This window comes from Polypterus senegalus, chromosome 16, assembly GCF_016835505.1.
Source record: "Polypterus senegalus isolate Bchr_013 chromosome 16, ASM1683550v1, whole genome shotgun sequence".
Classification (NCBI taxonomy): domain Eukaryota; kingdom Metazoa; phylum Chordata; class Cladistia; order Polypteriformes; family Polypteridae; genus Polypterus; species Polypterus senegalus.
Window position 1 is genome coordinate 34,895,001 of NC_053169.1, and position 26,189 is coordinate 34,921,189.

At 40.9% G+C, this 26,189-nt stretch overlaps 1 protein-coding gene across 1 annotated transcript in view; it reads left to right on the forward strand.

The window, feature by feature from the left end:
- The window catches only part of LOC120516971, a 164,109-nt gene extending 138,196 nt beyond the window's left edge, over window positions 1-25,913 (forward strand). The window contains exons 5-7 of the mRNA XM_039739011.1: window positions 2,480-2,582; window positions 17,185-17,317; window positions 25,834-25,913. Of these exons, the coding sequence (XP_039594945.1) occupies window positions 2,480-2,582; window positions 17,185-17,317; window positions 25,834-25,913 (316 nt within the window). The remainder of the gene's footprint in view (window positions 1-2,479; window positions 2,583-17,184; window positions 17,318-25,833) is intronic.
- Window positions 25,914-26,189: the final 276 nt, after the last annotated feature.

The window sequence follows — 26,189 nt, forward strand, 5'->3', positions numbered from 1 at the left end:
TTTTTACATTTTATTCTATGTGTGTAACAACTTTTTTCTTTATTCTTGTGTAGATTAATTGCTTTGAATTTTCACAAAATATTTTTAAAATGAACTTTTGGACTGAGAGGTTTCTTTTGGCACGTGTTTAACCTGTGTTTGAACTCGCCTTACACTTCGGCGGCTACAGAGGGTGTGATCAGGGTGCACATTTGGACTTGGAGTGGAACTGTTTAACCATTGTTAGATGCATTAGCTTTCATATTGTAATGAGATCATTTAATGATATTCTTATAGGTCAGTGTTTCTTAAACTATGCGTCGGAACCCATTATGGGTCGTCTGAATATCTAAAGATGAGTTGTGCAAAGTTACAATGGCAAGGGTTGCAAAGAGTTTGCAGAAATCCATACAATTAGTCTTCTCTTGCAAAGTGAAATGAATCCCCCCGATAACGACGTCAGAGATTGTCCAAGGGGAATCTACTTTCCCTGGACAAAGATTGGTATCAGTTGCACAATAGATCCCCTAGGTGATAGTGCATCACGAAGACACATAAAAGGCAAAATTGGGCCGCGAGAGGAAAACAATTTAGCAACAATTGTTACAGTCAATAAAGCAGGTACAGAGCAAAACTAAGGTTCAAAGAAATCTCTGCACTGTACCTGGTGTAACAAAGGCGCTATATAGGCGCCTGACCCGACACAGAAAGACACGGAGGCACGTATAAAAACACAAAGACTTTATTTCTTTCTTCACCTGTGGGCGCATGTCTTCCCCGTGACCCACAGGCTATACACAGTCTAAAAGCACAAACACTAAAGCACAACACACTCTTCTTCCTCTACCAGCACTCCTCCACAAGCGTAGTCCTCCTCTCCCGACCCTGGCTCCTCGAGTGGTGGTGGCTGGCCCTTTTTATAACCCACCCGAAAGTGTTCCAGGTGCTTGACCACCTGGTCCTAATTGCACCTCCGGGTGGGGCCCCTAGCGGCCATCCGAGCCCCCAACCAAGCTGTGGAGGACTCCATTTCCCATGGAGCCCTGCGGGTGGTTGGGGGAATTACCAGCCATGGAGGCTGCCACCAAGTGTCCCGGGGGAGGTACTGGACTGCCCATGGTGGCTCCCCCGGAACATAAGCAGCAGGGGCATCCCTGCTGGGCATGGGACCCGGCTGTCCTTCACACTGGTCAGTTTATAATCAGAACTTGCTTGCTTACTCTACTCACCACGTAGCAAGTCAGAACCAGCTGTAAAGAGGAACGTGGGTCATCAAAGTTGACACATTAACCACATGATGGGGGCCGTAACGAGAAGAGAAATGTTTTACTCAGCTCACATACACAGGCAGGACAATGATTGGCGGGAGGTTCTAGAACATACGTTGTGCCTAGCCAGGACTGATCCAGTATCATATGGACATAGCACAGAAAGGGAGTTGGCCAATGAACTATGGCACCCCATCACTCTAAGGGGTAGAGTAAGGAAGAGCAAGGCCAGCATAAATGTGGGCGGCACCAGCAGTTGCTTATTTCTGTGTCCTTTAATCAACGTCCAGAGAAGACACCAGATCATAAACCTATCAGCTCAGAAGCGCAATTCAAGAATGAAAGAGCCATCTGATACAGTATCAAGGCCTAATGGATGCCCAGACTTTCTAGCAAGAACAGCTGTTTTTTTCTCCAGGTTGTGTTGTCACATCCATTTGCTTTGCTTCTGCTTTTGGCACATTTAAGCACTGTAATTAATAGAATGTTATTCCAAATTAAGTAATTAAACTTTTTACTTGAACTCTTTTTATTAAACCTTCTGGAGTCTAGAGACAGGAGAAGAGACGACGTCTTTTTACCACAGGTGGAGCTGCAGATTGCAAACACAACAGGCTGTGCAAGTGTAACTTAACAGAGCAAGAATCAAAGAAATGCAATTCTCAAGTTGACAAAGAAGGCCCTAAAGTAAGGATAAGGTCACCATCATACCCTTCCATGGCAAAACAGACGGTAAAGCATCTTTAAATGCAAAGCACAAAATAATGTAAATGAAATCATCAAGATCCCAACAAGAACATAAACAATAAATACAGTAAGTGAAAAAGAAAAAACACTTCCAAACCCCGAAAGATCACTACTGTTGGAAGCTGGAACTTCAGCAGCAGCATCATCTGCAAGGCAGGAAACAAAAGCAGTCATGGCAAAGATACGTTTGACAGTTTAAATGGAACTACTAAGTGATTCCTGTGTGTGAATGAGCCCCACAGTGGACTGGCATGCTCAAGGGCACTCAACAAGTGTAAGAATGTTGTGTTGTTATAAGATATCCACAAGCCCAGACTGTACAGGTATGTGATAGAGAATACAGCACAACTCCTGGTCCAGGTTTTGACCTTGTCTCATTTGGAGCACTTCAACCCCCTGCAGCAGGAGTGCCGATATGTGTCACCAAGCTCATGGAGATGATTCAGCAGTACGTCAGGTGTTGCACATGTCACTTCTCATTTTAGAGCACTCAATTGGCTTCGTATTGACATCAAGTCCTTGATGCTTGCCTGCAGAGTAGTCAATGGATCAGCACCTATTGTCACGCATCTTCCAGGCCTGTCTGAGGTAAGCGATATCAACCCAGGGATAGAGGGGATGCTGTTACCAACTGTATCGTCTCTTGTTTTACCTGCAGTGAAGACAAGAGGGCAACTGACTTCGCCCCTTCTCGGTAAATCAATATAAAAGACCAGATGCTCCAGAGAGAGTTGTCTCAATCTGGAAATGAACTGCAACCAAAACAGAGTTCCTGGAAAAGACCCACTCTACCAAGCTGTTGGATTACAAGAGTCAATAAAATTGCATCTTACAGTTATTTTTATTAGTTTTTGCTCCATTGAGCACTGGTTTTCTTTAATAGTACTTAAGTTTGAAATAAACAGGGTGAGTCAGCTGGCACCCCATCATTTCTTTGATGTCCTTGACTGTCCTTCCACCCATCCACACTATACATTTGGAAATAGTCGTGAGGTCCTGTGCTCCTTCTTGATCACTCAGGTCTGCTAGTGATGCCACCTCTATGTGGTATCAAATCTCAATCCAGACTCATTTCATGAGTCACTCCTAGCTTGTGGAAAGAGCTGCCCACCTCCATTTAAAATTCTGAATCACTCGAAGTGGTTAAGTGGTGTCTGAAGACCCTTTTGTTTGGTGAATTTCGGATATTAGTTATTAGGCCCTAACTTACTTGGATCTTGTTTTGAGCTCTTCACTTGTGGTGATCAGTTTTGTTAACTTGTCCTGTAACACCTGTCCCCATGTAGTCCCCCAGAGTGATATTTACTCCATTATGTTGCCCCCTTTTGTAAGTCGCTTTAGATAAGCCAGTGAATGTAAATGTAAGATCAATTTAATAATATGCTGCTAATTTAAACTGACCTCAGTGCCTCTTTTAAAATATCCCTCGAGACATAAACATGAAAGTTTTATTATATTGTTTAAGTATTTTAATTTTTCATTAAAATGCAAAGCAAATGAAAAAAATTTATGGTGGGACAAAATATGCATAGCAAGCAAACGGGTCAAACATGTTTGTACTGACTTTTGTTATAAATTGCACAGCTAATCACAGATATAAAAAGGGTAATATAATTATACAAAGACAGGGAAAACATTTAATATGTTTTCTAAGATCCATAAACATATATTATTGGAATGCGTAGTTTAAGATTGCAATCAATTAAAATAAACAGCCATGACAAAGTGTTAAATTGTCTCAGGTTTTTCTGTTAGACTGGAGCCATTTAAAGGTGGGCAGGTTTCTCTAGGCTCACTCGAAAAGTGAATTAGAGCCCCTGGTCAAGCGGATAGATCACCTGACAATAAATCCTGTATTCTAGTACCATAACGTGTAACTGCAGTTTCATAGCCTCTACTGTTTAAATGAGTCTCTGACACTCATATCAATAAAGAAATAATTATTGCCCTGGGGACATCACAGTCTAGTTGTAAAGCTGAGTTTAAAGAATGTGGCTCAGTATGTCTACGTGAGCACACTGGTAATCAAAAAGAACGGCATGGGGATCAGAGTGCCACTGTTAACTCATCCCAATCAGACTGGGAACCGTCTTGCAATGACAAGTTTAGTGCAAATTAATGAAAAATCTTCAATGTGTCACCTTGCTGGTGTTGCTGAAAAGTTACCCGTGGGTTAAGACAAAATTAAGCCAAGGATGGCTTAGGGAAAACATGGAATTGTTTATGACATGTCAGTGGCTCCTCTCCATGACGAATCTTGGCTGTCAGTGAATCCAAGAGACAGGTTCTTTGTGTGACAATAACTTGGATGAAGCATCGCTTTGGAAAGAAATGGCAATTTGGAAGCCACCCAGATTCATTTTTGTACGTGGAAAGGGAATTTGTGTGTGATGAATTACAGGTTGCAAAGAATATAGCCAGGCAAACAAATAAAAGAGAGCAGGAACTGGACAAAGGTAACATGATTAGACCTTTTTTACTATGTGATTAAAGTCTTAAAGTGTAGATGTTACTATAGAATTCTTTATAGACATTCAATTAAATTCATTTGTATATTGACTAATTGTTATCTGACTGGTTTGAGGCACAGTACAGTACTAATTAGAAAATGCAATGCGTGATGTAACTAACCTAACCTAACACAACATTTCAGAATTGTTTATTTCAGCAGCATTTTCAAACACTAGGAAACAATGGTGTAGAGGACATCAGGGCCAACTTACAGATGGATCCAACTTAGATTCTCCAATGAACCTTAACATGCATGTCTCTGGGGATATGAGAGAAAGAACATCCATGCCAATGGTGGAGACAAACATGTAGACTTTACATAGACAATGTTTAGGTACAGGATTCAAATGCAGAGTGCTGGATCCATGTGGCAGCGGTACCCACACATAACACATTTGAACTACAAAATATCATGCCATTTAAGTCAAAGTGTTGCTCCATCTACTTTCTAAATTTGTGTTATCTATCTGTTCCTTTACGCAATAGTTTTGTTGAGTGGTTAGATAAGTACAGTATATGGGCAAACGTTTTCAGACATGAGCTTGTTTGACTTCGCATTACAAAACTATGAGCATTAATCTGGAGTTGGCCTCTTTTTTGCGGCTACAACAGCCTCCACTTTACTTAGAAGGCTTTCCACGAGATGTTAGAGTGTGTCTGTGGGGATTTTGGCCTATTCAGCGAAAGGAGCATTTGTGAGGTCAGTTACTGATGTTCGATGAGAAGACTGGTTCACAATCAGCATTCCAATTCATCGAAAAAAAGGTGTTCAGTAGGGCTCTGTTCAGGAAGCTCGAGTTCATCCATGACTTTATGGACCTGGCTTTGTATTGTAATAAAGGCGCTATATAGGCGCCTGACCCGACACAGGTGGACACGGAGGCAAGTATAAAAATAAACAAACTTTTATTTTTCTTCACCCGTGGGTGCACGTCTTCCCCGTAACCCACAGGCAATACACAATCCCGAAAGCACAACTGCAACTCAACACACTCTTATTTCTCCTCTACCACCACTCCTCCTGAAGCTTAGTTCTCCTCCTCCCGACTCTGGTCATTGAGTGGTGGTGGCTGGCCCTTTTTAAAGCCCACCCGGAAGCATTCCAGGTGCTTGACCACCTGGTCCAAATTGCACTTCCGGGTGGGGCTGAAGATTCATCCAGCCGTGCTGCTGATTCCATGCAGCTCCCCTTAGCAGCCATCCAAGCCCCCAAATAGGCTGTGGAGGACTCCATCTCCCGTAGAGTTATGCGACAGGCTTGGGGATCACCGTCCGCCAGGGAGGCTGCAACCAAGCGTCCCGGGGGAGGTATTGAACTGCCCATGGTTGCTCCCCTGGAACAGATGCAGCAGCAGCGTCCCTGCCAGGCATGGGACCTGGCTGTCTGCCATAGTATACAGGGGCACAGTCATGCTGGTACAGAAAAGGGCCTTTCTGAGCAAACTGTTGCCACAAAGTTGGAAGGACACAATTGTCTAAAAAGTCTTTGTATGCTGCAATATTAACAGCATCCTTCATGGTAACCAAGGGGCCTAGCCCAAAAACCTGAAAAACAGCTCCAGGCTTTTACACCTCCTGCACCAAACTGTACACCATGCCGTCCAGAAGGTAGTGCTCTCCTGGCATCCACTAAAGTCAGATTCATCCATCAGACTGCCAGATAGTGAAGCGTGATTTATCACTCCAGAGTCCAGGGTCCAATGGTTATGTGCTTTACATCATTTCAACAGATGCTTGGCATTGCCCAAAGTGACCTTAGGCTTGTGTACTGCTGCTCGGCCAAGAAAACCCGTTTCATGAAACTCCCAACACACTGTTCTTGCGTTGACGTTGCTTCGTGAGGCAGTTTGGAATTCTTTTTTTTGAGCAGTGAAACAGAAGATAGATGGTGTTTAAATGCTGTGTGTTAGTTGGCATGGTCTACCACTTCGCTGGTTGAGCTGTTGTTGTTCCAAGATGCTTCCACATCACAATTATGGCAGTTACAGTTGACCAGGGCAGATCTAGAAGAGCATAAATTCCATGTACTGACCGGTGGCAAAGGCAGCATCCTATGACAGTGCCACGTTTAAAATCACTGAGCTCATCAGTATGACCCATTCTACTGTTAATGTTGGTCAATGGAGACTGCATGGCTATGTGCTTGTTTTTGCATGCCTGTAGACACCTGAATGCAGTGATCTGCTATTGGCCATATAGTGTACAGTATGTCTAGCACCTCCATAGCAATTGCAGATAGTGAACCCTTCATATCTGTGGGGGATTGAGTCCAGGATTCCCCTGCAGAAACCAATACTTGTGGATTCTCAAGCCCCTTATACAAAATGGCGCACATCCTTCCATATACTTTCAATAATCTCTAGATGAATTATAATACGGCATGGTGGCGCAGTGGTAGCGCTGGTGCCTCGCAGTTAGGAGACCCAGGTTTGCTTCCTGGGTCCTCTCTGCATGGAGTTTGCATGTTCTCCCTTCGGGCGCTCCGTTTTCCTCCCACAGTCCAAAGACATGCAGGTTAGGTGGATTGGCGATTCGAAATTGGCCCTAGTGTGTGCTGTGTGTGTCCTGTGGTGGGTTGGGACCCTGCCTGGGATTTGTTCCTGCCTTGTGCCCTGTGTTGGCTGGGATTGGCTCCAGCAGACCCCCGTGACCCTATTCGGATTCAGCGGGTTGGATAATGGATGGATGGATGAATTATAATACCTAAATCAATGCAAACACTATGTAAATAGTTGTTACTAGCCAACCCGCGGCGTACCATACGCTGCATAATCAGGCCGTTTTTTTAATGATTTTTAAGCACAGGGAGAAAATTAACATTTGAAAAATCGGTAATGTAATAAATCAGAAAGAAAAGCAACATTGTAACAAAGCACAGGACGAACCAACACACAATCGTCTGTGACTGAAAACTGGCAGACTGCCATTGCGCTCTGCCTGCTCATGTGCCCACCTCCAACTCGTCACTTGAGTCGTTGTCATCTTTGCACAGTCCACATGCACCTGTGACTCACGTAGACTTTTCATTGCGCTGTTCGGCTGTTTTTCTATATATAATCCACCAAGACACCCGACCACGGTAGTAGCGTGAATTGCTATATGTAGCGTGTAAAACAGTTTGCTATGGTGCACACGGTCATGTCGTAACCGAAAACTTGGTTTTTAAAGACTGCTCACTTCATTGTGTTTTAACCTCAGTTGTAAAGGATTGTTTTAAGGATCCCATGGGATACCCCTCGCAAACCGTTTTACACGCTGCATATGGCGATTCACCTCCGCGAGAAACATGCGGCTTAGTGAATCCACGCCCCTTCCGGCGTGCTTTCCATGGGTGTCTTGCCTTAGTGAATTATATATACAGATACTGCATTGTTTATGGAATAATGGCTTCAGCAAGCTACATGACACTTTTCAAAAGCAAATGAAAATTTTTATTCTGTGGTTGAGAGACAGCACTTTACGCTCCCTCCTAGCATTTGATGGATTAATCTGACAGGTCAATTGCTTGATAGGAGCCATTTTTTCAAAGAAACAAAGGGTGCACACAATGTGACGCTAAGGGCCTCACTGTGCTTTACAGATTAGATTGGCAACTGAACCAATTTTGTTTAAAGATACGTGGGGTAGTGCTTGCCACTGTGCATGCATGTGTCCCTATCACTAATAAAAATTTCATTGATTGAAATTTTAATTGTTAATTTGCAATGTTCTGATTACCTACAGGCAGACTGTGTGTGTCCAAGCTGTTTCTAGCCTGCAGAGCTTTTTGCACACATATATAGATAACCTTACCTAAATGTAAAACTGGTGCCCTGGTCAGGTGTCTGTGGGCTGATGGATGAACTCATTTTGATTTCCTTATTGGGGAGCAATGGTTTCAGTTTCAGTTTAACTTTTTGTTTAGTGTTCTTTGTTTGAATGTCTTTATTTTCTGTAATATGTGCATGTCTTTCATGTTTTGTTTAAGAGCTGCACTACTGTGACAGGTGTAAAAAAGAAAACCATTACCCATCTTAGCTAATGGTCGCTCTCAGAAGCCAAGGTAGGACAGATGGGTTAGAAAGAGCTTGTCCTTTATAAAGGTGGTCACACTTCATGTGAGCAGAGCTAGTCAACTGAAGAGCAGTGCGATGGTTCAGCAATAGGCTGCCGTGAAGAAGCTGTAAGTTTACTCCTAATTGATGCTTGTGGCGGGAGGCTACAGCAGGGTATACCTAACGATCATTAAATTGCATGAATTTAGAATAGTGCCTGACATGCAGCAAATTGAAGTCCTGCATTTTGGAGCTTTCATAATGTAGTGAGACCAGCTATGTTATATGGGTTGGAGAGGGTGGCACTGGCCAGAAAGCAGGAGACAGAGCTGGAGGCAGCAGTGTTAAAGATTTGCACTGGGTGTGACAAGGATGGACAGGATTAGAAATGAGTACATTAGAGGGTCAGCTCAAGTTGGACGGTTGAGAGACAAAGTCAGAGAGGAGAGATTGTGTTGGTTTGGACATGTGCAGAGGAGAGATGCTGGGTATATTGGGAGAAGGATGCTAAGGATGGAGCTGTCAGGTAAGAGGAGAAGAGGAAGGACTAAGAGAAGGTTTATGGATGTGGTGAGGGAGGACATACAGGTGATGGGTGTAACAGAACAAGATACAGAGGACAGAAAGACATGGAGGAAGATGATCCGCTGTGGTGACCCCTAACGGGAGCAGCCGAAAGAAGAAGAAGTTGGTTGAATCCACAGATGCAGGACTTGTGGCTATGGACTGTACTACATATGTCAGTTGTGGTCTTTAGAGGGTGTTTTTGAGCCAGATTCAAATGTTGCCTATGAGGAATAGATTAGTAAACGAAAAAAATATGCAACTTTACACAAGATTGTTTTTAGATTGTATTTATGCCCGGTACCTCTGTAATAATCAGATGCCACATACGTTCTAACTTACTACTGCACTTGCCTCATGCCTTAGCATATGTGTTCACATAGAGTGAGCGGTACAAGCGAATGCGTTATGTATGTGCATGCAGTGAAGTGAACATCAGCACAGAAAGATTCATTTGTATTAAATCAACTTGGCTGCTACCGGCAATGAGGGCAGCTCACAACAGTCAGTCAGCACTCAAGACACTGTAACAATAATTCTGAAGAAACGATAGTTATACCAAAATAACGCCTCCACTAACACCTCTGGGTGAACATCCCCTACTTTGGGTAATTCTTTGGAATTAACTGATGCTCCTAAAATGTATGATTCTAGTGTAGTATAATGTGATGTAATGTAATGTGATGCTTCATGCAACAGCACCTTGAACATCACTCAGATTACAGGCACCTGCAATCGTAGCCAAACAGCCAGAGGGAGAGGACAGAAAACCAGACACAAGCTTTTTAAGAAAAACTACAAGAGCCATTTATTACATATGTGCCGTTTCATGTAATAAATTATTTGAAAAATCTGTCCATGATTAGTGACACCATCAAAATGTAGAGTGCAATTATAAAAGAAAAAATATAAAGAAAAGCAGTCACAGGTTCTTGGTATCTTCCCAAAATTGCTCAAGGCAAAGAGACTTCACCGAGCTTCACCTCAGGTTAAGATTTCCTCACACCAGCAGTTCACATTGCCTCTATTGCCAAAACTTTCAGAGAAGTTCCATCCCTAGGCACTACCATACTTTCTTTTCTCCTCCAGCAGAAGCATCTTTAAGCAATTCCAGTGGCAGTGTTTGTCCTTCCCAGGATCTTCCCTTCACTCAATAAATAATTGGAAGATTTAACTCCAGAACTCTGCACAACCTTCTTCCCATTTTACAGAGTTTGCAGAAAGCTGCTACACCTCGCCCACTATGCACACCACACCAACACTGACCCCTCACAGGATGTCCACAACCAATCCTGGTTGGACAACTCTTCAACCCCACTAAAAGACTCTTAGGCCACTAAGTGCACACAGCTGCGATCAGTCCCCTAATCACCTATATCAGTGGGGTCATTAATCTTCCCACATGTGCATGTACTCACGCAGAACAAATTCACGGCCCAGTCTCCTCTCCCTGAACTCTCTCTGGGCCCTTGCATGGTTTCTCGATACCTAGCACCTCATCCGTCACTCTGTTTCTACAGGAAATGGTACACCACCAGGACATCGATATCTCCCAAGGAAACATGTGCAGCCTGATAGGCTACTCTTGCTCAGACACACTCATCCACCACCTTCACCTACAGGGTACTCCCGTACAGAGATCTAGCCTCTCACACTGGAACCAACATGCTCCAGCCATCCAGCCTGGTATCCCACACTGCACCATACATGGGGACACATAATGCTCTATCTATCTACTGTGAGAAGAAGGAGTCTCCAGACATTATCAAGGTTTGGGGCAGCCACCTGTATATTATACCCCAGCTGCAAATGTTTGAAATAATTGAACAGAGATGTTCACAAGACTGAGTCCAAAACAGAACTGAATACTTGGAGGTAAGATGGTGGTTTTAAGGGCTGGAGAAGGAAATGATGTCATCTATGCCGGAACAGGAAGTGGCATCATCAGAGGTGCCGGGACCTGGCGAAATTTCCCAGGAATGGCCTGCAAGAAACTGAGAGAGACACTCAGCACACACAGCCACCCCCTGGTCTGGTGTAGTATTACATTTACTAAGGCCCTTTAGCTGTCTCCTACTCGCACTTGTGTGACAATATCTATCTATCTATCTATCTATCTATCTATCTATCTATCTGCACCTTCCATCGAGTTAAGTACAAACCTTTTTTTCCTTCTTCTGTCATCAAAGAATGGTAAACTAACACCCAATCACACAATCCTGGTGTCTATCTTAGCCCTACGGCATGGCCTTACCACAGGGCCTTGACTAGTTCAGTTGTAATGGAGAGCTGAAGATTAGCCAAACATCACAAGCAGTCAAATCAAGTCAAACTTTATTTATCAAGCACATTTACTACGGCCAAAACTGAACCAAGTACTGTACAAAAAAGGGTAAAAGATAAAAGAAGCAGCTAAATTATATATACATACATCACAGAACAGCAAATATAACCAAATATTAAATAAAAAAACAACACCCATACATACATATTCATAATTATGAATGTACATGAGCCAACATATACAAATATAATGTCAACCTCTTTCAGGGTCAAATGCCAGCGAGAAGAAATAAGACTTTAATGATGACTTAAAAATGGCCAGTGCTGGAGCAGACCTAATATGATAAGGCATGTCATTCCAAAGAAAAGGAGCAGCCACCACAAAAGCCCAGGTCCCACCTTTGCTTCAACCTCAACCTCAGCACAGCTAAAAGCATCTGGCTAACAGACCACAGTGCTCTTGTTGGCACATACAAGTGAAGAAGTTTCGAGAGGAACTGTTCTATTCAAACATGTAAAAACAAGTGATAGAATTTTAAAATCGATTCTGAGGTGGACTGGAAGCTAATGGAGCGAGGTCAGTATGGTCGTGCTTATAACAGTCGGTCAATAAGTGCACAACAGCATTTGGGACTAATTGTAGGCATTGTAACAAGGCCTGATCAATACCTACATACAAAGGATTGCAACAGTCCAAACGAGATGTTATAAAAGCATTGTTGGCCTTTTCGAGATTACTAAAAGAAAGAAAGCCTTTAACTTTAGCTGAAAGTTTCAAGTGGGATTTAAAACAGACAAAGGCTTTGACTTTCAGCTGCAAGTGTTGGTATAAGCTGTGTCTGTGATGGCTAAAAAAAAAAAAAACTACTTCCCTAGGTGACTGCCAAGTTTATCAGTATAGCAGAGCCGGCCCTGCTAATCTGGCATTAGCAGCCAACAAGACATAAACTTTATTTTTGAAATATGTGATTTCTGTTGCTACCGTCCCTGCAATTGTGTGATATCTTAGCAGAGCAGGAAGTATGATGCATCTTTCCCAAGTAACCAAAGTATGGTGGACCCAAAGTACAAACAGCAGAAAATGAAAATAGGTGGTGCAAGAGAAATGCAAAGGATGGCAGCATTAAAATAAGAAACAGTGCCTGCATGGCTCCCCTTTCCCTAGTGCTCCTGACCATGGTGGCTGTTTTAATTTTATCGCACTCAATTCCTATGAAAAGGCATGCAAGATTCAATCAAAGTTTGAAAGGCAGAAAAATCATATTGGAAAATGGCCTGAATTGCATAGTTCATGTCCTGCAAATTTGATCGCCTGAAATTGGATTATAAGGAAAAATAAGATTCACAAATCTGGCTGCTGAGCATACACAACGGCTTTCCTAAATCTCCTTTTTTGTGTATTTGAGCAAAATCCGAGTTGAAATGCAAACATAGCATTCCTCTGGTGAACTCTGCTTTGCTGAGTGAGAGCACTTGTGTGCCATAATGACCGTTCTTCGCCTACTTAAATAAACTGCTGCATTCCTGCCATTTCCCATCCATCTGGTCTCATCAGGAGTGGCATCTATAAAATGCTAACTGTTTAAGAGCAAAGTTAAAAGGACAGATATAACAACATTCAGTGAAAGCATCATTTAGTCAAAGCTCCACAAATGGCATAAAATCGAGCGCAAACAAACAACACTTCAAAACGTTATATATGTTGATTTCAATATCTAAAAAAGGAACAGCTGGAATGGAAATGCTGCAATGAAGTTTTTGATAAAAATGTGGAAGCCTTCATTTGGAGCTTCTTCCATCTGCAACATTTGGCCTTAGCGTCAAGTGAACAAAAAAAAGTATTTTGGGGCAGCTATAGGAAGTTTGTTAAGAAGATTTAAGGCCTTGTGAGAGTGCATTGATGGTCACTTATTGCTATGAGAGCTGCGCTAAAGTCTTACTATGTTGCAGTAAACGATACACTGTCTGTTTGGTGTCATCAGTACGTTGTCAGTCTTCTTAAGGCCAATCAAAGCATATGTTAAAATCTGGTTAAATAGCAGTAATTAATGGATGCATCTATGTAACCTCCACTACAAGGGGCTACCTAAACATTTTTGGTCACTCCTGGAGGAAGAGACAGCAAAATCACTTCAGATTTTTTTTACATATTTAGATTTGTATTTTAATTGTTGTTGTTATCTCTATATATAATCTTCATTTGGATCTTGATCTTTGTTTGTCCATGAATGAATTAGAAGAAGAAGCACTAGATGGCAGTAGAGAGACAGCTAAAACATAGGCATTGCATTAAGAATCTCCTCCAGGCTTATACTACTAAAGACTGTAGTACTCCAGTCACACCTCAAAACACAGACATTCAAACTAAACACATTGTTGTGCTTTAAATGAACTAATCTTTATATATAATCTTCATTTAGATCTTGATCTTTGTCCACGAATTCCACACATGCGTAGACCACCTTCCAGTTTAGTATGTTGTTGTTACTCACGGATGTCAACAATGTGCCGGAATAACGAAAGGGGTGGTGGACAGTGTTACGCTGGTTAGCTCCTGAGGCCTGGTTAGAGAATGAGATTGCCGAAGATAAAAGGTACGTGCCTATGTAACATATGATTGAAAGAAAGACAGTGGGTAAAATGAATGACAACGTAACAGCACATTCCGGAAATTATTATTGTTACGTTGTAGCCAGCGAGTGCTGCATGTCTCACAGTTGTACTGTGGCTTGCTCACATGTCAGTGAAGTGATCCCTATTTATGCTTTAAAGAGCCTGGATACCTATGTGTCCCCCTTTTATAACCATTGCTCCGTGTATATTGCCTTACTCTTTGGATTGCCACAAAGCAACCTGTGAGATTGGAGAAGTTAAGAAGAGATCGTAAGAGGAAACGACAGCGTCATGAAAATAAAACGGACTGAAGCAGAAATGCTCCTACACCACCACATAATTACGATTCGGACAGTGATTCCGAGTAGGCCGTTCCTATTGAATCAATATCCAAGGGTTTTCTTTTGTAATTTTGTTTCCCTTATAAAAAATCATAATGCTGTGCGACGAAGAGCACAATTCATGACTGGCAGCTGCGTTTAAACAGGGAGCCCTTCACAGACAACTTTAACATGCGCAACGTAGTTGGGCGCATATGGCTAGTATAGCATAATATCTAGCAAGTAGGTACGAAGATCTTTACAGTTCCTGTTGCCTGAAAAAGGCCCAGAGCATAATTAAAGATCCATCCCACTCCAGTCACTCACTGTTTGAACAATAAAAAACACGGACAAATAGACTAAAAAACAGCTTTTACTCAAAGGCCGTGACTGCACTAAATGGTGCTCATTCAGTGAAACTTTAAAGGGAACAAATTCTGCAATAAATGCCAGCAGAATGTGAAAAATGTCTCGTTGTTATGTAATATGATGTTCCTTTTCCACTTTTACAATCTCAATTATAAATGTTCATATTTCTATGTTTTTGTAGTATTATAATTTCTTGGTGTTTTGCACTGATAGGATGGCATCCAATTTCATTGTAACTGTATAATGACAATTAAGATTTTCAATTCAATTACCAAAATATCTAACAAAATCTAATTTTAAAATGTCAGGAAGCAGCATGAGCCAGTTCTTGCTCAAGAACATTTACAACTCACAAGGTCGGATTGTCACCTTTTGTTAGAATTGACCAGAGTTGCATTCTGGCACCCAAACCCGTTTATGACTTTCTTTTCTGTCTGAGTCTGTATTTGTGCATTTCTTTGAAATGGAAGACAATGCTGACAAGGACAAAACCAGACTTGAGGTGGGGTTCTGTCAGTGGCGTAGCTCGAGTTCGTGCCACTCGGGGCGGGGAGGGACTTCAATTTGCCGGCCTCCAACATATCTGAATATGTTAAACTATTTAAACAGAAAATTTAAATGACTTATAGAGAAAAATTAAGATACATTTTGCATAGATTTATTCATATATAAAGAAAGCAATCATTTTTTTATATATATTTATAAGCATCAACTAGACAAGAATATAGTACAGACGCACTGATAAGCCGTGTTCTGATTATTAGTTTAATATAATTACGCTACGAAAACCAGAACCAAAGTAGGGTACAAGTGATTGGTGGGGATGTTTTCTGCGCAGAGCAAGAACACATTCAGATTGATATGAAACGAAATTATAAATTGTAAATTAGTTGTTTATCTTCCCAGAAATTATTATCTGTGTAACTTTTTTAATTTTTGTTATTGCCTCATAAATTTCAACTGCTGTGTCTGATGCCGTCACAGGAGGACAGTCTGAACATTACTTTTCAAGCATTTGTGGTTAAAAATCAGAGAATTTGACCATTTTCATTCATGAGTGATATTTTTCCGAACCCTGCTGCTTACATACGAATTGTACTGAGCCTTTTGGCCAATAATGCCGCCCCCAAATATGTGCCGCCCTGGGCGGACCACCCCCTCCACAGCTACGCCACTGGGTTCTGTGCCTGATCTCTTTCATTGGTGAGTCAGCGGCATCAGACCACAATAAGAGGAGCTTACAAAGACAAGCTCTCTATCTCTCTCTCATTTTTCCCATCTTGAGAAGACCTTGCTTTCTGTGGCAGGGGAAAAACTACTGAGGTAGTACCCTCACTTCAAAGGCCTCTCCGTAATGTTTTTATTTGATTTATATTCTATTGTCAATAAGCCGTGCCATGAAAAAAATCAAGAAGGACCAAACCCCCGAAGACCTTAGTCCAATGTGCTATCACCAAACCAAACCGAGCCATGCAAAACTTCAAGGTGGACAGCGCACCCCAAGACCGTAGTCCGATGTTCAATTGTCAATAAACTGAGTAACTGTTATGTTAATCCTTTATTTGCCATATTCAATTTCTTGTATAAGGATTTTGTCATATTTCCAGCTATGTGAAACTATAAGGGCTAATACTTCCCCAAGACCTAAATCCAATGTCTGATACAGAGCTGCAGAAAATTTAAGAAGGCCCACCCCCAGACCTTAGTTCGATGTTTAATCATCAATAAACTGAGCTGTTCAATACATCATGGGGTACCAATCCTCTAAGACCTTAGTTCGATGTGTGATCGTCAATAAAATGAACTGAGAAAAATTTCATGAAGGGTCACCTTTCTCAAGACCTTAGTCAGATGTTTGATCATCAATAAACCAAGCTGTGCAAAAGTTCATGGGGAAAAAAGACCTTAGTCTGTTGCTCAATTATCAATCAACTGAGCTGAGGAAAACCTGAAGAAGGACCTCACTCCAAGGACCTTAGCTTGATGCTTGATCATCAATAAACCAAACAGTGCAACTGGCTGTTAATGGAGAAACATGACTGCTAACATCCACAGCTATGCTTTTATTTGTGGCCTTTTCCCTTAACCACACATTTTTTTCACATACGCTAAGACCCGTTTGCAAGTAGGGCTCCAGGGTGCACAAACAAGTCACACTCATGGTAGACCCAGCCATGGTGTAGGAACTTGTGCTAGTACTTGTAACTTTTTTATCTGGATAATGTGAAAAGCTTTTAAATAGGGACACGAGGGTTCTGTAACCAATAAAAGGCTTTACTGTCCAGACTCTTACATGTCTCTTTGTTTTAAACACAGGTCTCATTTAAAGCAGGAGTGCCCCCTACGTGTACAGGGTACTCATTGTTAAGTGTTATATATTAACAATACATCACATCTCCCTTTTTAAGGAGTGTATTTAGATGCTACAAATTAGTTGTAACATTTCTTATTATAAGCATTTTAACTCTATTTACATATATCTTTTACACAAAATAGCATGTAGGTGGTCTTATCAGTCTACCAAACTTTGACTTTTTGACAGCATCTCCTGTGTCTACTTTTGGTGTGGGTGATGAAGCAAGTGACTCCTCTGGAGTGTCATTTTCAGCTGTTGCTCTTTTGCCTGAAGGTGAGTGATCTAGATAAAAAATAAGGTTCTGGAAAAACTGATTTCCTTAGTCTTGAACAAGTCTCTGTGATTTCTTTGGTAGTTATTCCCATTAGGTGCTTGAATCTTAAAGGATCTCTTTTTTCATGGACCCTTACCATGATTGCTCTTTGCCAGTTATTCCAGCATTTTTCCACTTAAGAAATAAAGCAAAAGTTAGACCTCTTATAACATTGCAAGATGCTGAGAAATTAATCCACGCTTTTGTTTTCAGTCGACTAGATTACTGTAACGCACTCCTCTCAGGGCTACCCAAGTAAGACATAAATCCATTGCAATGACTGCAGAATGCAGCGGCTAGAATCTTAACTAGGAAAAGAAAATCCGAGCACATCTCTCCAGTTTTGATGTCACTACGTTGGTTACCCATGTCATTTAGAATTGACTTTAAAATCCTGCTTATACTGTAGTTTACAAATCTGTACTAACCCCTAATTTCTCTTTTGTTCTTTTTCCGGTTTTCTGGGGTTTCGACCTGTGCCACCACCACCTGATCAAAGCACCATGATGCCCCTACATTGATGGATTAAAGGCCAGAAGTCCACATGACTGTCATCATCAAGTTCTTCCATGAGAACCCTGAATACAATGTTAGCTAGAATGCTTAGAGCGGGCTGGGCGGTCTCGTGGCCTGGAACCCCTGCAGATTTTTTTTTTCTTCAGCCGTCTAGAGGGTTTTTTTTTTGTTTTTCTGTCCTCCCTGGCCATCGGACCATACTTTTATTCAATGTTAATTAGTGTTCCGTTATTCTAATTTTTATTTATTTTGGTTTTATTCTCCTTCTTCGTCATGTAAAGCACTTTGAGCTGCATAATTTGTAAGTCAAATTGCTTTTGCTTTACATTCTTGTATGCATTTTTGAATAATTGCTGCTTCAACAATGTAACTGTCATTGGCTGTTTGGTTTTTAGTTATTGATCCATGAGTAGCTGCACAAGAAATCATTTCAATCCATCCAGTGGTGAATTTCTTCACTTAAGGAGAGCAATGTAAGGACCTCTTTTGCTTTCTCTTACTTCCATCCATCCATTATCCAACCCTCTATATCCTAACTACAGGGTCACAGGGGTCTGCTGGAGCCAATCCCAGCCAACATAGGGCGCAAGGCAGGAAACAAACCCCAGGCAGGACGCCAACCCACTGCAGGACACACACACCCACACACCAAGCACACACTAGGGACAATTTAGAATCGCCAGTCCACCTAACCTGCATGTCTTTGGACTGTGGGAGGAAACCAGAGTCCCTGGAGGAAACCCACGCAGACACGGGGTAAACATGCAAACTCCACGCAGGGAGGACCCGGGAAGCAAACCCGGGTCTCCTAACTGTGAGGCAGCAGCACTACCCACTGCGCCGCCTGCTTTCTCTTACTTTCTTCAATAAATGTTTTACTATTCGAACTGCTCGTTCACTTTGTTCGTCAGACTACGTGTTTCTTTGTTTTATCCATGGAGTCTCTCAAATTGGAGGAGTGCTATCTACATGTTCAGAGCCCTCATTGCTAAATGTTACATTAACTCTTTCAGGGCTGATGTCAACTTTTGTCAAAAGGAGGAGTTGACGATGGTAATCAACTGTAAACTGTGACAAAACCAACTTTTATGTTTTAGTTGGACTCTCGTTGCAAGGAGAAAAGTTAGCTTCATTGGTTTGATTGATTTCCTGTGCTCGTGTGAGTAGTAAGGCGCAAACAACGGCAAAAATGGCACTGACATAATGGCGAGAGATCAAAGCGAGCTCGTAAAGCAAAATACTCTGCGGACGAAGTTTTGCCTATTCTCTCTGAACTGGACTATGATTTGTCGGTCTCCGATTTTGATACAAGTGATCGAAAACGAATGTGAGATTCCAGCTTCAGCTGACCGGTCCCCAGCTAATTGTGGTGTTGAACACATTCATGCAGCTGACATGCCTACGGCAATGTTCGCCAGGAGGACTGCCACTTAGCAATGATAAGAGGTGGAAACCAAATTGCAATTTGCAGCGACCAGTGAAGACAGCCTGGCAGCAAGCCTGCCGCACACTCTTGGCAAACTGCCAGGCACAGCATGCAGCAACAGACGTTTTATGTTGATTTCTGTGTGAAACCATTGGTTTTCAGAAACTATGCTTTTTTGGAAAAAATATTCAGCCCTCAAAGAGTTAACCATATGAAGCTGTGACATGTGGGAGCAGTTTTAACACTGAGGACTGTCTGCATGGAGGTTTCCCAATCTTCTTGTGCCCATATAGGTTTACTCTGGATGCAAGATAGCAACCAAACCTGGTACGGCAGAGTCACTCATGCTGAGGAAACTTTAGCTGACAAGTAACTTAACACATCGGACTTCAGATGAACTGGGTGAACACGGACAAATCCCACACAGACACTAGGAGAGCATGGACACTCCACACATTCAGGACCCCAGGACTGCAACGTATCAGTGATTGAGCCCAAATTTGATTTGGCTTTTTGAACTCACACCTGACTTTACTTTCTCGTATACAAATTATAATTGTCCGAAGATTCGAGATTTTGATTAATCTTGACGTTTTAGACCTACCTGAGTGCGAAAATACCATTTTTGGAATTATGTCAATGTGTCTGTCTGTATGTGTGTATGTAAACATGATAACTTGGGAATGCTTTCACTTACATCATCCAAATTTTGCATACAAGTATTAGGTACAAAATATACATTTCTATCAACTTTTGGGCTATTTCCGGTAACCGGAAGCTGTACTTTACCTTTTATTCAAGCAGTTGCAAGGTCCAATTTATTCAATTTGACTTTTATAATTGTTCAGTATATTAGTAACTTGATCTGATTTGTTGTTGATGGCTTTTTAATGTACAAAATATAAAAATATAATCATTGTTTTGAGGTTTACTCCTCAAATAACCATCCCCATATCTGAATATACGAGAAAGTCTAGAGGAGACCACTCCCAATTTTTTTCAGTGGAGTTAAAATATGCATTCTGCAAATTCTTTAACAAATTTATAAATAAAATTTATTTCACTAACAGCGACGCATGTTAGTAATCATTTTTTGAAATTTTAAAAATCTAATATTGAAGCCGGATATTTTTTTGTTTTTTCTACTTTCTCCTCTCTGCTGACTAGACACCAGGCTCAGCTCCTTGTCCTTTATGGAAGGACAAAAGCAGAGAGCAAAGATCACTAACTGTCACAGCACGCACCGCATGGAGGTAATTATTTTAGTAACGGGGATGGGTGAACTAAATGCACACCCCTCCATCAGCTGCCTTCCCTTGATAACATTTCAATCCTTCAAAAATATATATTAAAAACGGCCAAACCACTTAGCCCTAAGGGACTGGTTCCTTCCAGCCAATCCATCTCCATTTTTATGAGGCCCTCGCAGCCAGGCCTATTTGGTGCAGTACATCAAGTAATGGAAGTAGCAATATGCATCAAGCAGACAGCTATTTATCTTTCCCAAACTTCATACTTCAAAATGGAACCTTTAATTACTTAATGGATAGGTCAAGACTCGCTCTTGCTTTGTAGCGGAGAGTGGATTACAGAGAGGAGGCAGATTTCCTAATACGCTGCTGCAGTCTGCGGCAACATATGTCAGGCTGGCGTAATCGCTGTCATACAGTCCAATGTTAGACGGTGACCCTCAGCGCAGAAATCATTGTGTCTCTGACACTTGCCTGACAAAAGGTTAATTGGCTTCAAAATAAATGCATTAGTTAATGATTCGGCTGAAGTGCTGCTATGTTTTACACTAAAAAGCTCTTCTGATGTTATTTATTCAAACATGCCAGTCTTCTCTCTGCTCATAAAAAGTTTTCAGTTTAATGGAAAATCTGAAGGCTGCTCAGTGCGGGCTTGCCAGGTAGAGGATGCATATGTGTGGGAGGCTTAGGAGGCTTCTTTTAGTTATATCCAAGGTCGGCTTAGGAGGAGGTTTCTACTTCCTTTTGAGATCTGCTTTCCTTTTATTTGTCAGGCACTGAATGAGCAGCAAATTCCCATTGCTGAGCTTGGATGGATGCAGGAGCCCCATGGGGATTTTATAGTGCCGATAAAAAAAAAAAAGTATTCAGCCCCTTCATTTTATTGTTGTACAACACTGAATGGCAGTGGAATGAATTTGGCTCTTTTGGCATTGGTCAACAGAATATGGCTCTTTAATGTCAAACTGAAAACAGATCTCTGCAAAGTAATCGAAATTAATAATAAATATGAATGACAAACTAGCCAATCGCCTAAGTATTCTTTCCCTTTAATGTGACACACTCAGTCATAACTGGTGCAGCCAATTAGTTTAAGAAGTCACCTAATAGGGACCACCTGTCTGGGGCTTCAACTGATTGTAGTATAAATATACTTTATATGGAAGGCCCAACTTGTGGTGGGTCAGTATGGTGGGCCAACCTACACAATGAACACAGAAGGACGCTCCAAGCAATTCCATGAAAAGCACAAGTCAGGTAATGGAGAATGAATATCCTTTCAAGTCAAGTTAAATCAGTCATTAAGAAATTGAAAGATCATGGCACAGCATGAGCAGGCCATCCACAAAAAACGTGATCATGCAGCAAGAAGTCTAGTGAAGGAGGTCACCAAGAGAACTACGAGAACTCAGGAGTAGTTTGGAGAGACTGGAGGGGTCTTGCCAGTCACAGGTTTATGGAGGGAATGGCAAAAAGAGAAAATGCACATGACATCACGGCTAGTTTTTTCTAGAAGACAGATATGAGACTCTGAAGTCAGTTGGAAGGAAGTTCTTTGGTTTGATGAGTCTTAGAGAATTTTGGCCATCGGATTTAAACTTATCAATGGATCTTATCAAGAACACACCATTCCCACCGTGATGGATGGTTATTAGGAGTATTATACCATGGGGATGCTCCTCTGGATGGTTATTAGAAGTATTATACCATGGGGATGCTCCTCTGCAGCAGGCCCTGCAAGGTTTGTGAAGGTAAAATAATACATAAAAATACACAGAAATCCTGATGGTAAACCTTGATGCAAGAAACTGGCACCATGGCAGAAGATTTGTTTTCCAGCAAGAGAATGGACCCAAGTGTAAAATTAAAGCTCCACAGAAATGGCTTCAAAAAAACAATTTGAAGTGGCACAGTACAGATCTCACTTCAATTAAGAATTTATGGCCGCACTTGATGCAAGTCCTTCATTCACCATCTTCCTGCAACCTTACAGAGCTTGAGCAGGTTTGCAAAGCAGAATGAGGAAAAAACGTCAGTGTCCAGATGTGGAAAGCTGACCAGGGCCTGTGTTCACAAATCAAGACTGCCATGGCTGACAAAGGTGCATCTACTAAATACTGACTTGAAGGGGGTGGATATTTCTGCAGTCAATTATTTTGTATAGTTTCGATCACTTTGCTCAGATCTGCTTTCATTTTTGAAGGGAATTAGTCCAGTGGATCAAGACTGTTATTTCAAAACGAGTTCATCAAGAACACGGGGACACAGTTGGAAACTTGTTAAGGTTAAATTTCACACTAACAGAAGGAAGTTTTTTTCACACTGAGAACCATAGACACTTGGAATAAGGTAGCAAGTAGTGTGGTAGACAATAACAATTTAGGGACTTTCAAAACTCGACTGATGTCTTTTTGGAAGAAATAAGTGGATTGGAAAGATGAGCTTTGTTGGGCTGAATGGCCTGTTCTTGTCTAGAGTGTTCTAATTTTTTTCTGTTGATCAATGTCAAAGAAGCCAAATTAAATCCACTGTAACTCAATGTTGTATAATAATAAAATGAGAAACCTCCAATTGGGAGAATGCATTTATTAACAATGTACAATTGTGCTTGAAAGTTTGTGAACCCTTTAGAATTTTCAATATTTCTGCATAAATATGACCTAAAACATCATCAGATTTTCACTCAAGTCCTAAAAGTAGATAAAGAGAAACCAGTTAAACAAATGGGACAAAAATATTATACTTGGTCATTTATTTATCAAGGAAAATGATCGAATATTATAAGACACTTCCAAGACATCCACACTTTCCCTTTAAGGATTTTCTGTGCTCCTGTCTGGTTTACCCTGAGAAGTCAGAGTGAACTATAGTAACATTTATATTGTACAGTATATATAGTATAAAGTACTTACTTTAAGAGACTTGCGTCTGTTACATCTAAACAAAAAAACTTAACTTTAAAAGTAGACAGAGAGTTTATAAGTCATTATGCTCACAGACAGAAATGATTTACCTCTACATGCAGTCCAGTCTTCCATTAATGCATTTGGATTATTATGTGATGCTTGAATTTCACTAATTTCGCTCATTCCACATATTTTTGCAATGCCACATTTGTGCCTTTTAAACAGTAGGTTTAATGTTCTATTGTTTCACACTAGGAATTTGATTGTTCTTTGCTTCTGCTATAACATGTTCATTATAGTTTATAAAGTGACAACGGTAACACTGCAAATGAGACGTTTCTCTTACAGGTAAAACTACTCTGAAATTTCAGCAGTTTGGAAAGGATATTTAATTATATATATATGGTGTACATGCATATACAGGGTGAGTCAAAATTATGTTAACACTAATGGTACTGCTATGTATATACTAATATACAATTTTTGTGGACAATTTATGTGCCACATATGGTACATGTGTTGAACATGATGGCGAACAGGTTGAGACATTCCTGTAAATCATCTTGCACATGTGAAGTATGTTTTGTGAATAAATTGTTTCTGCCATTCAAATGTTAACATAATTTTGACTCACCTGGTACATACTTACATACATATACTGTATATATATTGTGAGGTTTCTGAACTCTTTTAAGATCCCCCCAACAGGACGGCATGAAGAAGTTTGCAGTACAGCAGCAGAGTGCCGCAGAAACAACTCCAAGCAGATTGAGATTGCAACTGTACACTCCTGTCACCGATTGGTGATGCAAGAGGCATTATAAATGCAGGGAACAGTATAATTTGGCCACTAACCTGGCCACGACTCTGCCCATTTGCTGTGTCTGTGTATAGGAGAGTGGTAGATCACGTTACAATAAATAACCGTGCTGTTCCTGTTTCAAGCTGAATAAAGCTGGTTTTGCTAAAGTACCGAGACTCAAATTTTGGGGTGCAAGACAGTGACTCATGTATATATTTAATTAGATGAAATAATTTAATGGCCCGAACATAGCTGGTTTATATCATACTTATACAATCGATTTAAGGATGTGCAGACGTCTGACGTCAGACGTCTGCAATAAACACACTCATGTTTTGGTGCTGCCCCCAGTTCTCTGTTTTTGATGTATCTTGCCATTAGTAGATGTAATTCAGAAACATTTCATTAGCATGCTTATAACACTCAGGTGTATTTATCATTTAATCAAATTGTTACTTTTTCAGTTACATCATTTAAAAGTTGCTCTTTTGATGCAAATCTGAGGATAAGTGAAAATTATTCTTTAAATCTGGCAAACACTGTTGCTCCCTTAGTGGATGGCACTTACATTTTACATATTAAAACCTTTGTCTGGCTCCAAAAACTACACATGAAATCAGTTTATTACATGGCAAGATCTTGAAACGCTTATACATCTATTTGTCTAAAGCAGAATGGAATATACAGTATTAATGATTTAAAAGCAGGTAGAATGTGTCGGTTCATCTACTTATCATTCAGTTTATTCAAAACACAGCAGTAAAAAGGAGATCCAGAGGTCCAATGTTAGACCCTGTAAATTATCACTGGCTTACAATTCATATTAGAGTGGAATTTAACATCCTCCTTCTCAAAAAGAAATTCTGAAATGGTTTAGGTCCTCATACTTCAGGGGAAACATGTCAATCTTATTATGCTACTGAAAACTCTACAGGCACTCAAATTCTGGTGTGGTCTACCTAAGTACATTCATTTTAATACTAATAAAATAAACTACTGTGACTTTAAAAAGTATAAGGATATATTATAAAGGACCTAGACAAGAGTCATCACTCTCATCCATGAGATCAAGCCTGAAGACTCCTATTACAGCATAGTCTACTGTGGGCAGAAACTCTGCTGGGGCTCTTCATAATATGCTTTAATATCACATTCAATTTCCATGAATTGTATAAAAGCTTTAAACTGGCTATTACTAAGTCTTTTCCATTTCTTTCTCTTTTTGGTGTCTTTCAGTCTGCCTTTAAGGGGATTTGTGGTCACAAATGGTTGACCTGTTTTGTATTCAACTTAAACTGTCATAATTTATTTGTGGCATGAAGATGACCTACTGTAGGACAGTTGGAACCTGGATGTAAAATGACCCTCTGTATAATAATAGTAATAATAATAAAAGTAATAATAACATGTAAAATGTGCTTCACAAATATGAAGATGCAAATGAATATTTATATAAATATATTGTCACACATGTGCGCATAGGGGACAGCTGAAGAGCCACAGTCACTGTGTTTCCACTGCAGCACCAAGGGTTGGCACTTTGTCTTAAAATCTTTCTCTTTTTCTCCGTCTGCAGACTGGATGATAGACAGTTATCTCTTCCTCCTAGGTGGACTGAAAGCTGGGAGCTCTGTCATTTTGGCAGGTCTGTTTTGAACTCACAACTCCATATTTTGATCTTTTTGCTGCATCCAGTTATACAGGGTGGCCAATTTGGCACCCCATGTCATATCTACCTAGACAGGAGGCCCAAGAGAAACGTCATTGGCCAGCTGGACAGAAAGATCAAATTGTGCTCAGCTGGTATAAAATAATGGAGGGACCAGAGGAAGCCAGAGCTTGGGAGTGGGTTCATTCCCTATACGCTAGGTGGCAGTGGTCCATGTGTAAGAGCCCAGTTGGGACACTTGCAGGGGTGCTGGGGAAATGGAG